The sequence below is a fragment of the Nansenia antarctica genome, assembly GCF_963989245.1.
Source record: "Nansenia antarctica genome assembly, chromosome: 6".
Taxonomy (NCBI): Eukaryota; Metazoa; Chordata; class Actinopteri; order Argentiniformes; family Microstomatidae; genus Nansenia; species Nansenia antarctica.
Window position 1 is genome coordinate 28,005,237 of NC_137676.1, and position 15,848 is coordinate 28,021,084.

At 44.7% G+C, this 15,848-nt stretch overlaps 1 protein-coding gene across 1 annotated transcript; it reads right to left on the reverse strand.

Moving 5' to 3' along the window:
* Nucleotides 1-1,316: 1,316 nt before the first annotated feature.
* Nucleotides 1,317-9,323, reverse strand: LOC308160408 (uncharacterized protein; the record flags this gene model as incomplete). Its single annotated transcript, XM_080534322.1, has 5 exons — nt 1,317-1,483; nt 1,588-1,691; nt 1,779-1,954; nt 2,108-2,205; nt 9,305-9,323. The coding sequence occupies 5 exons, from the start codon at nt 9,321-9,323 to the stop codon at nt 1,317-1,319; spliced, it is 564 nt and encodes a 187-aa protein (XP_080390448.1).
* Between the last annotated feature and the right edge of the window lie 6,525 nt (nt 9,324-15,848).

Genomic DNA, 15,848 nt, shown 5'->3' on the forward strand with positions numbered 1-15,848 from the left:
TCTGGGGGGTTAGGTAACATCACACCAATCAGCTCTCCTGTTGAGGTAAGCAATAACCATCTTGTTAGTGTAAACACACAAACAAGCACAGATATGTACAGTCAAAATAACATTTTGTGAGTAAATACACTTCTAAATAATCCCTATTCAATGTGACTTACCAGTGTACTGGGTGGATGGGGATGAAAGGTAACTGTCCAGATGTAATTTTGTCCAAAACATCTTGGTGCTGTGTGAATGAATGAGCATACATTTAATGTATTAGTAATGAAACAATCAATATGAACATTTAAAAATAACAATGATGTAATTGTGGCTCATACTTGCAGTAGCCTGAGGTAGAGGTGGTCCTCACGGAGGAGGTAGAGGTGGTCCTCACGGAGGATGTAGCAGGGCTGGACAGGGACTTATGTACAGGGGAACGGGCCCTCACGGAGGACGTAGCAGGGCTATCTGTGTACAATCTGGAAAACACTTAAAAAACAACTTTACAAGCAGTACAAACAAATTCATTAGGAAACATCATATTAATTGACACACAAGACGAATGGAAACACTTGAAACACCTCCTGCAGGATACCTGAAGCTCTGGTCCTCTCGTCCGGATGGTCCTCCTGCAGATGCAGTGCACACTAACGTCCATAGTGTACACTGACTGGGCCGTGCGTGGACACCGTATGGAGCTGGGGAATGGTGTCAGGTGCCCAACCTGAAAGCAGGAAAAGAGGTGCTCACGCATAGCAGACTGATCAAATTCCATGCTTGCTGGGTCCTCACCTCTGCAGCATGTGAGACTGTTCGCAATAGCAAACAGCCCACAGTCTGAGCTGCCTCTCTGCTGCTGGACATCAGGCCACTGCAGAAGGACCTTGGGACCTGAAAAAGAGAGGAGACCTGTTATTTGAGAAATGAACTCCTCGGTCGACCCGTGACCAGAGGAGTCATAAACGTTAACAGTACCTACCTTGCAGTTGATGTTACTTACCGTAACCCAGTGATTTGAACAAACATTTAAAATCTGAACAAACCCCTGGGTTGATGCAGGCACGGAGGAGAGGAGGGAGAGGGACGTTGTGGCGTAGAGGCCTCCTACATGGGGATGTTGAGCCTGTAAAAGAGCCTGAGCATGGTTAATGGAGAGATCATTCAGCCAACAATTGGGATTCAGAACGAAAGGCCTAAGCACCTCCAACCTGCTACGTAAAGCTGGACAGGCCCGCCCCAGCTGAACATCTGTGATGATGACATCTAGCAGCTGAGATGGTGCCTAAAAAACATAATGATGTTGGGTTAAAGGGACTGTCATGTTACAGTACTCAGCCATTGGAATTTTTATTATTTAAAATGAATGAAGCTAGGATTTTTAAGTGTACCTGAAGTGAGTCCCACTCCGGCTCAGAGTTTAGCGGTTCAGGGTCATCAGAACACACTGGCTCCGGTGGATGGGACACAGCTTTCTGAGTGGGCGGGCAGGCTCGGAATCCTTAAGTCAATCAACAAAACAATTTTAGAATGACATCTTGTGGTAAAAAAAATACAGTTTCACATTACATTAACTTTAAAATGTGAACTGTATGTTACACTTACTCTTCCGCAGAGGCTTCACTGAGGCATAGGGGGTTTTGGTTCCCAGTTGTTGGCCATCCAAGGTCTCCAACTGCACCAAATTGTTGTCCCCAACCTCAGTCACCCTGAAGAAAATATGTATTAATAATGGCAAAATTGGACATCACACATCACCCTCTCATTCTGAATATTCTTAAAAGTCTAACATTTACCGGTACTTAGTTGGCCAGTCTGGGTCCATTGTGCCACCAGGTCTCCCACGTTTCCTCTCATTCTTCTTCAGGACCTCCATGCCCGGGAGGATCTCAAACCGCTTGGTTCCCTTCTTGATCCTCTTCCGGTAGCTTTCCCGCTGTTTCTCCTGGGCCTTCTCCACGTTGAGTCGCACCTTGATCGTTGAAGAAAAAGCGAAGCAGCAGTGATTGTAATTCTCTGTTGTGCAGTATAGCTCTGTATATTGCTGAGGCATTGTTATTGCTTTAGCAGTTACTTAGCATCACTCAGGTGGTTGTTCAGTATATAGTTGTGTAATATCTTTCACCTTGTCAAAGACCTCCTCATCCTTCTCAGCCCTGGCGTGGAGATAGTCTGCAGCGGTGTCTTCATCAATCTCGTCCACCTCCACAAAAGGACGGTCGCCTGTGATATATATTGCACATAACCCTTCAAGTGGTGTTTTCGAATATTGCACATGGCCCTTCAAGTGGTGTCTAAGATAAAGTGCAGGTGCTGGTGATCATGTCCTAATCATCGTTTCTGCTTGAGCGAATTGATTAGTTTAATGGAGAATGGGACAAATGATAGTTTTAAGAGCTTATAGTTACATCTTGGCATGCGAAGCCTTCTACCTAGGGGGAGAACTTCGTATTCTGTGGAGAGCGGATGTTGGGGGTCTGCGATTATCTTGTTAGCCTTGTCCAGGTCAGCTTTTTCATATAGTTTATTTAGGATCACATAGTCTCTTTCACCTACAATTTTCATAGCTGTTTTGTGAATGCTGACTAGTCTGTTTTTTTGTTGTACAGTTAAGTTGCCAAACCACACAATTATTCCATATCTGATTACACTTTCAACAATGGACTGATAGAAAATTCTCATGATCTGCTTTCTCACCCCATAAAGTCTGAGTCGCCTCAGGTGATAAAGCCTCTGCTGTAGTTTGTTACATAAGCTGTCTAAGTGTGTATTCCAGCAGAGATGGTTGTCTAATTGAATACCTAAGTACTTATAAGAGGGCACCTGGATGATTGTTTGGTCTTTGACGACCACAGGCTCATGGTCAGTTACCTGCCTTGGGTCTAACACAACCTCCTGAGTTTTGGTGAGGTTTAAGATGAGATTAGGCCGTTGATTGTCATTGTCCCACTTAACAGTTGACTGTGTAACATACGTATACTGGTTCTATTATTGTTGAATTTGTGAATGATATGTTACTCCCTAACTATTATTATATACCTGATTGTAACCTGTACAGTTCTTTTGCAAACGTTATCCCCCTGATGAATTCCCCCCTATGAATTTTCAAAGTGTTGTGTATATATATATAAAGTTTAATCCGTTTTCTGAATCAGTGTGGACTCGTGGTGTGTTTGTTCATCGTCTGACATTGGCACGTTTTATTACAATATCAACTACTATACTAGTCCAAAAGTTACATATGACTGTACTTATCATAACTGTACATGTCCTACTCTAATGGATCTTGAACGAAACGCGCATTTTTAAAATTAAGTTGAATTGCTGTGCATTGTTTTAGGATGCTTAGTCCAGGGCTCAAGTTGCGTTTGCAACTTTATGAGAAATGATCTGCTGATCAGACCTCCGTTTCTTTCTTTTGAAACCGGGAGCACTTAACCAATAGAGAATATTGCCAACATTGTATTGGACCTCTCCCTGCTGATTGCGCGATTTCCTCTGTGTGTGTGTGAAATGTGTCGTCTGCTCTCAGAAGTGGGGAAAAAAACGTCAGATCAGATATATAAACGGGTTATTTTGATAAACCGGATACATTTTGTGAATATATATGGTTACTTTCTCGCCTGAAAACATTAAAACTTCATAAAATGACATATTAACACTTGTAGAGCCAAATTACAGCTTTTAGCTAATGGCGGCCAAAACGGAAGATTTAAAAACACTAGACTGACGTCACAGTCGCCAGCTGGTCGTGACGCGTTCTAAACGATTAGGCCGCTGATGGTCCTGCAGCTTTTGGCAGCAGCAGGTTTTGGCATGACAGCTGCACCAGAGCCATGTCTGGTTCGAGCACGCAACAGGCCCGATCACTTGCGTGACTACAGGACTGAGTATCACACCTAGGTTGTGTGAGGGGGGGGGAAATGTTACGTCTGTAGTTTTACGACAGTTTGGACTTCACTACAGTGCCGTGTTACGTTATGTGGTTAACACGATGTTGAATAAATGGAGATAAGCTCCGACTTGAAGCTCTGAGTATCAGTCTCCGTTATTGAACATATCAGTGAGGAAACCCATTCTGATTCAGAATCAGCAGCACTCGTATGACATTACACAGTGGGCCATGTGGTGTGAAGCCTTTCTATCACATTAGAGCATTTTTAGCAATTAATATGAATATCTATTGGTTGTGCAGTTGGTTGTATTTTGACAGTAGTGACACTACCTTTATTAGTTGTGTTTCGTATTCTACCTAAATTACTCTGCTGTGATATACCTTACGTTTATTTCTACCATGGAAGATGGTAAAAAAACAAAAATTGCGCCCTGAATATCCGGTTGTATAGCAGTGCATGCATATGCTGCAATGCATATGCTGAGGACTTCCGACTTCCGGGACAGCATGGATTGAACGCACACACGACTGCTCTCCTAACAAATTACGTTTTTTACAATGTAAGGAGGATTTATTTCTGTAAACAAATTGAACAAATGGATTAGAAGGAGGCATCTTTTGTTCCTAACTTGAGGATATTGCAACTGGACCTATTACCGAAGTCAAACTTATCTCGTTTGTGGTCGCAATCTCCGCACCGGCTGTTTGTTGATTGTTTGATATAGGTTACTCAAGTTGTATGGCCAACGCCGCTGGCAGCAGAGAGTTAAGAAATCTAAGAAGCGATCTAAAACAAAAAGTTACGGTGATGGACCGCGGACAACTTGCATCAATTATGAGAGAAGTCATACGTGAAGAGCTTGACTCCGCATTTGATCTGAAACTTAAACCAATTAAAGAATGTCTGGATTCACTCAGCAAGGATATGATTTCCAATACGACCATGGTAAAGGACCTGGAAACAGCCGCTAACGAGACGGAACGCCGTCTAACTGATATCGAACAAAAACTTTCTCAATCACAGTCGGATAATAATGCATAATGCAATACGAAGAGCGTTATTCAACGAGGTGCTGGGACATCTGCGGGAGGCTAACGTGAGGTATGGGCTGTGTTATTTCCACGCAAGCTGATTGTCACATTTGCTAACAACACTGCCTCCTTCACGGACCACAGAGAGGCCATGGGACACTACATCCAGGTAATTAAACCAACTCTATAATCCTGACTACATCAATGGCTAACATCAATACCTGAACAACAGCCCACTATGGGCAATGTGACAGTAGACAATGTAATGAATCCTGGATTGATGGAGATGCCTATAGGCTGGGTTGCCACCTTTCAGTCAGAGAAATAAGGGACACCCCTCGCAGTAGGGGCCCCGCTCCTCGGGACCACGACCACCACGGGCCCAAGGGCGGGGTGGGGGCGCCAGTGCTAGTAAATCATAAGTTAAACATCGTTTCAATAAAGCCGGGCTGCCAAGTTTCACCAAAAGTTTAGAGTGAGATTTTTTGGCGGTGGAGCGACCCAAAACTGTGCATGTTTTGGCAGCGGCGGCCCCTCTCTCCCACACAATTATTTGTGCTAGTTTCCTGCAATTTTACATGTTGTTCATAATAAACCAGCACAAGAAATAAAAATAATTGTAACATTTGATAAAACAAGACAAATTCAGACAATATATCACATTTATGTAAGTCTTAATAAACAAATAGCCTACAGAGTCTAAAAGAAAAGTGGGCCCCATCAACAGGACTCAGCCCCTTGGTCAGCAGCAGAAAGACCCTTGGTCATCATCTTATATACAGCAACAACAACAAAATGAGGGACCCCCAATTGTTGTATTTGTATTGTACATTGTATTTAATAATAATAATAACAATGTTATATTATGTTACAGTAGAGAAACAAAAAACAGTTACCAAAACTGTAAAGTTGCAAAGTAGGCCAAAACTGTAAAGTTGCAAAGTAGGCCTATCATCTCACCCAAATTAAGTGAATATTAAGTGAATTTTAGAAACGGTATGCCATAGTGTCTTTGAGATAAAGGATACAATCCGTTTTCACACTCGTGTTGAATAACAGAAGATTAATGGAGGGGGAAAAACATGAGTGTGAGGACGGAGGATGATGAGCAAAGTCCCATCATGGATATTTCACTGCCAATCTCTCCTCCATCACCCCGAAAAAGAGAACAGAGGATGAAACAACTTGCGATTTGAAAGTACCAGGCTACCAGATACGTACATGCACATATTTTGCTACCAGGGTTGCCAGACGGAATTCACCATTTCCAGCCCAACCAGTCTAAAAGCTGCCGAATCCACCCGTCCAGTGTGACCAAAAGTAGCCCAATCTGGCAACACTGCTTGCTACGTTCTAAGACTGACATGCAGCTCGAGTGAACACAGGTTCTTCCAGCAGCGCGCGCCTCCCGCTTCGATTGCAGACTCAAGTTAACGCGCGTGCAGAAAGATGCCACGAAACTCGTGTCCGGTAGCTTTATTTAAAGGAATTTCTAAAATAAAAGACTTGGCAGCTCTGTATGATATATTGGAGGAATCACGCAATGCGGGTGGATTGAAAATACGGAACAAACAGCGTTCCGTATTGGTTCAAAACGGGACGCATCTTTTAACTGTCAGATACGGAACGATTCCGTATTTTAAGGGACGGGTGGCAACCCAACATTTAATTGGAGTCCCTGACTATGACGAATATATGATATGAATGAATGGTCTTTATTTGCCATTGCTATAGTACAGGTACCAAACAACGAAATTTAGGAGGGGTGGCTCCCCTGGTGCTGGGAAAGAAAAAAAAACTAAAAAAACAAGAAGGGAAAGGAGCAGGTTAACATAAATAAAGGCTATGTACACTATCCACTATACTATACTGTACAGATAGACGACTAGGGTTGTCATATTGCACATAGTGTTATTGCACATTCATTTAAAGTGTCGCAGTTTGCAGGCTTGAAATGTACATATTTGTGCCTCAGCATTACACATTTTTTCAATCCAGCAGCTGCCATCAATCCGTCCAGACTGTCCAGGGCCCAGAACCTAGGTCTTTGCTGTGTTCAGGGCCTGGATGGCCCTGGGGTAGAAGCTGTGCTTCAGTCTGTTTGTCCTTGCGGCCATGGTCCTGTACCGCCTTTTCGAGGGCAGCCGGGCAAAGTGTTCGTACCCAGGGTGGGTTGGGTCTCTGGAGATCTTGGAGGCCTTCCTGAGACAGCGTGTGTTGTACAGCTCTTCCAGAGAGGGGAGGGGGGCGCCGGTGATCTTCTGGGCTGTTCTCACGACTCTCTGTAGCGCATTTCTCTCCGCGGTTGTGCAGCTGGAGAACCAGTTGCAGATGCCGTAGGTGAGGATGCTCTCCACTACGCCGCGGTAGAAGGCCACCAGTATCTCCTGCTTGTTGTGTTCCTTCCTGAGGAACAACGATACAGTTGGGCCCAGTTTGGCTCCCCCTGATGGAGAGTCTGAGTAATGCTGCTCTAAAATTACACTGCACACAGTAAACCACAGCAAAACCGTATCACTGCAAATACACTGCAAAACTGTATCACTGCAAATACACTGCAAAACTTATCACTGCAAATACACTGTTAAATAAAGTATGGGGTAGGCTGTACCCAATAAGGCATGCGAAACACTACACACTGCAGCTGACTACACTGGTCCTACCTGAACTATACTGTTACCTCCAAGCGGGCAGCCATTCCACCCCGCTTCATTCGCCCCCCCTTTACACGTGGTCGTCCCGAGCACGACTCTAGTCAGTCTGTTTCGACCCTTAAGGTGAAAACCGTGATGGAGGGTTGCCACGATTGGGGCGGAGTGAATACGTATGTACGATATGTATGTATATATGAATAACAATTGATATGGATCAATTTATACCTCTTATTAGATTATAAATACTCTGGTTGTTATGTTTGCCTTTTGGTTGACAGCAAAAGGGAGAGAGGAGGATAGGGAGGGAGAGAAGGAGAGAGAGCAGGATGGTGTCGGCACACCAGAGAGAGAGAGAGCAAGAACCAGGTGAGAAAGTGGACAGGTAGTCAAGACCACATAAGTAAGTAGCCTTGAGAACCGATGGTTCTCGAGCCTAATGGCCCATAGGGAAGGAGCCTATCTCCTGTTTCCGTAGCGTGAGGCGGCTTAATGTACAAGTTAGTACACCCCCTGGACATGACGCTGGTATGTCGCAGGGTCTTACCCCCTGGGGGGGGGGTCCATGCCACGGTCCATGCCACCCCCCCAAGGCAGCAAACCTAGGGGAAACACTGTTATTCTCATGCTAAAATCGACTGTAAATCCAGATTTTAAAGTTGATATTCTTCCCCGTGGAGCATGCCCCCATAACCTGTGCCCCACCCAAAATGTTTAGCACCAGCCGCCACTGATTTCCATGTTGCAAAATAACGATGATTGGTTGCCGACTTGTTCCCCCTTTCACCAGCCACTGTCAATGGTTGAATTTAAATACAATTGAACTGTACTAATATATCCTATTCTTAATCCTAATCCTATTCACATGTCAATGTGTGTTAATGAAAATAAATGTTTTCTCCCCACTACAAAACTGCATCTTTGGACTTAGTCTGAGTCCCGTTTCTGTATGTCTCTTGCTTGCAAGCAATAAATGTCAGTATTCATATTGTGGTGTAACAAGACTTTATTTCTTGAACCTCATCTCTAAAGACCCAAAACTGCAGAGTGGTTAACCCTAGACTTCTACCAGTGTATAATGCTGTAATCAGTATAAACATTTAAAAGATTTTGGGTGCAGGCCATCTGATGCACTTGAAAAAGTGCATCATATACTTCATGTATATCTGCCTGCCTGACACTGCACTAAGGACCATCAGCTCCTGAGAGCAGACAAACTCCAGGTAGTCCAAATCCAATAGGACACGGTCCAGCCAACCTGGTGTTTCAAGTCTTTGTATTATATGGGTTCCAAGTCATTCCTGAAAAATACAATTTGAGTTACTAAGAAACTGGACAACGGTAGTCCTTGATATTCTTTCTTCATACAAAAATGCAAATGTTAGCAGCATAATCAGCACAATCACTCCACTTAAATATTGAAACATGCTATCACAAGACCCTACCAAAATGTTATAACACCCACAAACATTGATTGAAGTAAAATATGTAGCTAATGTTTTATGAGTTTACATTGTAATAAATAAACACAATAACATTTGATTGTTCAATCACATTATTTGCTAGATGGATAGCTTACATTACTGGTCATGAACTAGCTAGCATAAACTAGGTAAGTGACCATTCAGAGGGACTCTTCCACATGTATTCAGATGAAAGAAAATAAGTGAAGCATAATATTGATAAGGTTTAGGTTTATTTTATATATATATATATATATATATATAGCTAGAGCTACACTTACCTGAGGAGTGTGAGATCATGCCTTCGTAGGTGAGACCACTGGACTGAGCTTTATGTCGAAAGCCTCTCGAAAATGTTCTGTGATTGATCAATCACTGCAGTCAAGCACTCAATGCCCACTCGAAAATGCTCTCTTGTGATTGGTCAATCAATCATTGCATGCCCGCCCTTCCCTGCGCTCTCACATCCAGCTTTACAAGTTACAGATTTGTTTTGTCCCAAGCCGACTGCAAGAAGTGGGACTCGAGCAGCGAAAGTTGCGAATCTGCCAGTGCAATTTTCAAGATACAACTGCAAATATTTATTGTACAATTTCTCAAATCGAATCTGCAAGTGCAACTTTCAAGATAAAACTGCAAATATTTATTGTACAAGTTCTCAAATCGAATCTGCAAGTACAAATATGTATTTTACAAGTGCAACTTTCAAGATACAAGTGCATGTGATGATTGGATACTCCTACCACTAGGTGTCAGTAAAGGTCCTTGTTATAGGACATGACCGGACATGATGTGGTGGTAGACAAGGAACTAATGGGTACTAGGTAGATGCAGTTGATGTAAACGGAGCACGTTAATAAAAGTTATAAAAAGATCCTGTTTCTCATTGAACGACACGAACAACACATGGTACCAGGAGTAAAACAGTGCAAGATACAACTGTGAAATGCGACATGGATTCAGTAAAGCCACCGACGAGTCTGCAACTGTCGGGGAATGTCGACAGCAATTGGCGCACTTTCAAGCAACAGTTTCTACTCTACATTACAGCGTTGGGATTGGAAACGAAGCCGGACACCAGGAAAGTAGCACTCTTACTAACAATAGCAGGCCCACAAGCCATAGAAGTGTATAACACGTTCGTGTTTGAGGCAAGAGATGATAACGAGAAGCTGGATAAAGTGCTCGAGAAATTTGATGCCCATTGCTCTCCCAAAAAGAACGAGACGTACGAGAGATATGTGTTCCGTTCTAGAATCCAGCAGCAGGGCGAGCCTTTCGATAGTTTTCTGACTGACCTAAAGCTAAAAGCACAGTCATGTAACTTTGCTACACTAAAGGACTCCATGATCAGGGACCAGATCGTAGTTGGTGTGGAGGATAAAAAGGTCAGGGAAAGGCTGCTGAGGGAAGCTGAGTTGACATTAGAGGGGGCAAGCAAGATCTGTCATGCGAGTGAGCTGTCCCGGATTCACGTGAGGACGTTCGGCGAGATGGCAGCGGGCTCCATGAAAGTGAGTGATGATGTGACAGTTGGCGCGGTCTTCTACAAAGGAAAACAACGCGCACAAACGCAACGGACAGACGGTGAGACGTTCAACTGCAAACGCTGTGGCTCGCAGCACAAGCCAAGGGAGTGTCCAGCTTTTGGTAAGCAATGCTCTCATTGTAAAGGAAATAACCACTTTGCCAAACAGTGCTTCTCTAAAGGGAAAGAGAAAAGGATGGGAAAACCTGTAAATATAGTGGGGGAAGACACTGAAACTGACAGTGACAGTGACCCATATTTTGTTGGCATGGTGGGCTGTGAAGTAGAGCCACAGAAGCAGATAAATGCTGTCAAGCAAGATAAATGGATAGCACCACTGCAAATAAATGGGACTATAGTCACTCTGAAACTAGACACTGGTGCAAAAGCAAATCTAATCAGCATGTCTGACATCAAAGCAATGAAAGAAAAGCCAAAAATTCAAAGAAAAATGCTTGAGCTTAAGGACTATAATGGACAGAGAATTGACTGTTTAGGCACATGCAAGCTGAAAGTAACAGTGAAAAGGAAAGTGCACCACTTACTCTTCTCTGTGGTAGCTGAAGGACTAGACTTACTGATAGGTGATAAAGCATGCGAAGATTTAGAGCTGGTGAAAAGAGTGTACTGCATCAACACAACTGTGAGCACATCTAGTGACTCTGTTGAATCCATAGTGCAGAGCTATTCAGATGTGTTCAAGGGCTTTGGTGAACTGCCATTCACCTATAAAATCCAGCTCAAAGAAAATGCACAGCCAGTTGTGCATGCTGCACGAAGGGTCCCAGCACCATTGAGAGACCGTCTAAAGGAGGAACTAAACAGGATGACAACACTGGGTGTAATAAGGAAGATTGAAGAACCAACAGACTGGGTCAATTCAATGGTGTGTGTAAAAAAGAAAAACGGTGACCTAAGAATATGCATGGACCCAAAAGATCTAAACGACAACATCAGGCGTGAACACTACCAGTAACCCAAGCGTGAGGAAATCACCTGTGAAATGGCGGGTGCAAGATACTTCACAAAGCTTGATGCATCACAAGGGTTCTGGCAACTCAAATTAGAAGAGAGCAGCACCAAATATTGCACCTTCAACACTCCTTTTGGTCGATACTGCTTCCTCAGACTTCCATTTGGAATAATCTCTGCGTCTGAAATATTTCATAGAGCAGTGCACATCATCGAGGGGCTGTATGGAGTTCGAGCCTATGTGGACGACATCATTGTCTGGGGCTCCACAATCCAAGAACACAATGAGAGGCTGACAAAGGTGCTGGAGAGCATACGGAAGAATGGACTGAAGCTCAACAGGAGCAAATGCCAGTTTGGAGCTCAGGAAATAGTCTTCCTTGGAGACAAGCTCTCAGCACAAGGTGTCCAACCCGACCAGGAGAAAGTCAATGCCATACTCGACATGCCGAGGCCCACAGACAAAACAGGGGTGCTACGCATCATGGGGATGGTCAACTTCATAGGTAAATTTATCCCCAACCTATCAGCGAAAACATCCTGCATCCGTGGGCTCCTGCACAATGAGAGTGAGTTCAAGTGGACCTCCAAACATGAGCATGAATGGCAAGTGCTCCAGAGAGCACTAACCACTGCACCTGTGCTAACATTCTTCGACCACACAAAGAGGATCAAAGTGTCCACAGATGCATCAAAAGATGGGATTGGTGCAGTACTCCTTCAGGCTGAGGGTGAACACTGGAAACCAGTAGCCTATGCATCTAGGTCTATGACAGAAACTGAGTGTCGTTACGCTCAAATAGAAAAGGAGTGTTTAGGGCTAGTGTTTGGGCTAGAGAGGTTCCACAGCTACATATATGGCCTCCCCTGCTTCACTGTACAGACAGACCATCGTCCATTAGTCGCTATAATCAAAAAGAATCTGAATGAGATGTCACCAAGAATACAGCGAATGATGATGAGATTGCAAAGATACGACTTTGGACTGATCTACACACCAGGAAAGCATCTGGTACTCGCTGACGCACTCTCGCGAGCACCAACAGGGAACAGTGTCAGTACAACTGAAGAGGATGTTCAGAGGCATGTGAACATGGTGTCTGCTGTGCTTCCTGTATCAGACTCCAAGTCCAGACAGATAGCTGAGGAAACAGCGAAAGACACAGAGCTGCAACAAGTCATCAACAACATGCAAAATGGATGGCCTCCAGGTTCCTGTCCACAGTTCTTTCATGTCAGAGGTGAGCTGAGTGTAGTCAATGGGCTGCTGTTGCTAAAACACGACAGAATCATCATCCCAAGAGCTCTGAGGCAGGACATGCTACGGAGGATCCATGAAGGTCATCTCGGTGTCGCAAAGTGTAAAAGAAGGGCGAGAGATACTGTCTACTGGCCTGGAATCAACAAAGACATAGAGAGACTGATAAGCAGGTGTCAAACATGTCAGGAGCATAGGAACAAGCAAACCAAAGAGCCCATGATAGTAGCTGATGTGCCAGCAGCACCGTGGCACAAGGTAGGAATGGACTTGTTTCATCTCAAAGGAAGAGACTATGTAGTAGTCATTGACTATTATTCCAACTTCCCTGAAATGGCACTGCTAGCAAACATGTCATCAGCCTGTGTCATAACACACACAAAATCGATCTTTGCCAGACATGGCATATCACATACCGTTGTGTCTGATAACGGACCATGCTTCAGTAGCGGAGAGTGGAGAGAGTTTGCAGAACAGTACGACTTCAATCATGTGACCTCCAGTCCTCTCTATGCACAGTCTAATGGAAAGGCTGAGAAAGGAGTCCACATTCTCAAGCAACTTCTGAAGAAAGCTGCTGACAGTGACTCAGATCCATACCTTGCTCTACTCAGCTACAGAGCATCACCTCTTGAGTGTGGACTGTCACCTGCTGAGTTGCTCATGAAGAGAAAGCTTCGTACCACACTGCCCAGTTACTCACAGCAAAGAAAACGTCCAAAGCTGAAACAAAAGCTACAGCTACAGAAGATGAAGCAGAAGTCATTCTATGACAGAACAGCCAAGCAGCTTCCACCACTCTCAAGCGACGACACAGTCAGGATTCAAGGTCCTGATGGATGGAAGACAAAAGCCACTGTTCTTGACGAAGTCGCTCCACGGTCATTCACGGTGAGAACAGAAGAAGGACAAATCTTCAGACGCAATCGCCGCAGTCTCCTAAAAACTCCAGAAGCTGTTCCAGAGCTCAGTGAAGCCTGCAGTGAGTCTGAGGCCATCCGTCCACTTCCAAGTGACTGTAACACAGACAGATATACTGAACCACACACTAACACACACATGTCAAGTGAACCTGTGATAAGAAGATCCACAAGACACATCACAAAGCCTGATGACTGAACTTGTAAAAAAAAAAAAAGTGGCCTGGGACAGGGACCGGTGGCCTGGGACAGGGACTGGTTGAAGATGTTGGTGAAAACCCCGGCCAGCTGGTCGGCGCAGTCCCTCAGCACCCGTCCCAGGACGCCATCCGGCCCAGAGGCTTTCCTGGGGTCCACCGCCTTCAGCACGCGTCTCACTTCATGCTCTGTGAGGGTGAGGCTGCTGAGAGCTGGAGAGAGTTGTGTTTGTGTTGTGGTTACCTCCGTTCGCCCCTCGTCGAACCGGGCGTAGAAGGAGTTCAGCTTTTCCGCCAGCAGGGGGTCGTCCTCTGCGGCTGTGAGCCTGTTGGCTCTGAAGTTTGTCATGTGCTGAACCCCCTGCCACATCCGCCTGGAGTCGTTGCTCAGGAAGCATTCCTCAATCTTCTCTCTGTGGTCTGCCTTGGCCTCTCGGATGCCGCGCTTTAGGTTAGCCCTGGTGGTGCTGTACAGCAGTGTGCCCTTCCCTGCGAGGAAGGCGTTGTCCCTCTCATTGATCAGTTTTTGGACCTTCCCAGTCATCCATGGCTTCGTGTTGGCACCATTAGTGCACACCATTAGTGCTAGCGCTATCCCCCCCCCCTTAAGGTTAGCCGCAAAAAAAAAAGTGTCACCTTTTTGGGCCATCACCAGTTTGCACCCCTGTAAAAACAAAAAAACAAAACATCAATTAAAAACATTTAGAAAGTAATCTCTCCAATGTCCGCAGGAGAGTCAGGCAGCTGTAGGTATAGAGTCAGGCAGCTGTAGGTATAGTCAGGCAGCTGTAGGTATAGAGTCAGACAGCTGTAGGTATAGAGTCAGGCAGCTGTAGGTATAGAGTCAGACAGCTGTAGGTATATAGAGTCAGGCAGCTGTAGGTATAGAGTCAGGCAGATGTAGGTATAGAGTCAGGCAGCTGTAGGTATAGAGTCAGGCAGCTGTAGGTATAGAGTCAGGCTACCTGCCTCTCTAACCTCTAGGCTACCTGCCTCTCTGACCTCTAGACTACCTGTCTCTCTAACCTCTAGGGTACCTGCCGCCCTGTTCCGTCATGAATTTACGATGAACGTCAGGATGTGTATGTAAAGGATATTTTGATTATTGCAACATTGAATCCTGCCTCCTTCCTGCACTTGAAACCCTAACCTTTTAGGCCTGTCTCGTTAACGAAAATGAAAATATATGTAGTTGCAGTTTTTATTTTCAAAGATCCACTGTCGCCTCGTCTTCGTCACAGAAAAAAGGTGTTAACAAAATGAACACTGGGCGGCCCACAGTGGGAACCCCAGCCTAGCCTGGGCCAATGCTAATCTCCTGCTATGTAAAGGGGAGAGATCCCTCAGTGAGATCAGACCAGTCCAAGGAAAGCGATCCTCTCAGTCACACAAATACAGACACAGACACAGACAGGGGCATGGCTCCCTGCTCCAACAACAGCGAGGGCTACTCTCAGTGCTGGACGGAGTCTCTGCAGTTCCTCTCTGTGGTGATTCATCAAGATTTTACATGTTGCCGTATTATTGAAGGTATACTGTAGTTTCATTATGGTACATAGTTTGTATGTTTTCGTTTTTTCCTGTAGAGAAAATTCGAGAAGTTGGCTTCGAGTTAAGAATGTAATACATAAGCCCAAATATGTTTTTAATATTTAAATATTGTTGCTGTCGGTTTAGACAAATTGAATCTGTACTAATTGTTGAGGGAAATTCCTGTATGTTGCCCTTCATGACCGAGTTTTTTATAAAGGTAGAAAGTATTCACATTATTGCAGGCACGCGGGAAGGTATTTTGACTGGGGGTGCTGAGGTGCTGTCTATATACGCTACAGGGAAAAAAATTGCCAGGGAAAACATTATAACGATTTCTCTCCCTCCCTCCCTCCCTCTCGCTGATTGCTCGTTCGCTCACACGCACACAGTGGCATAACGACGGGCCCCAACGCACGG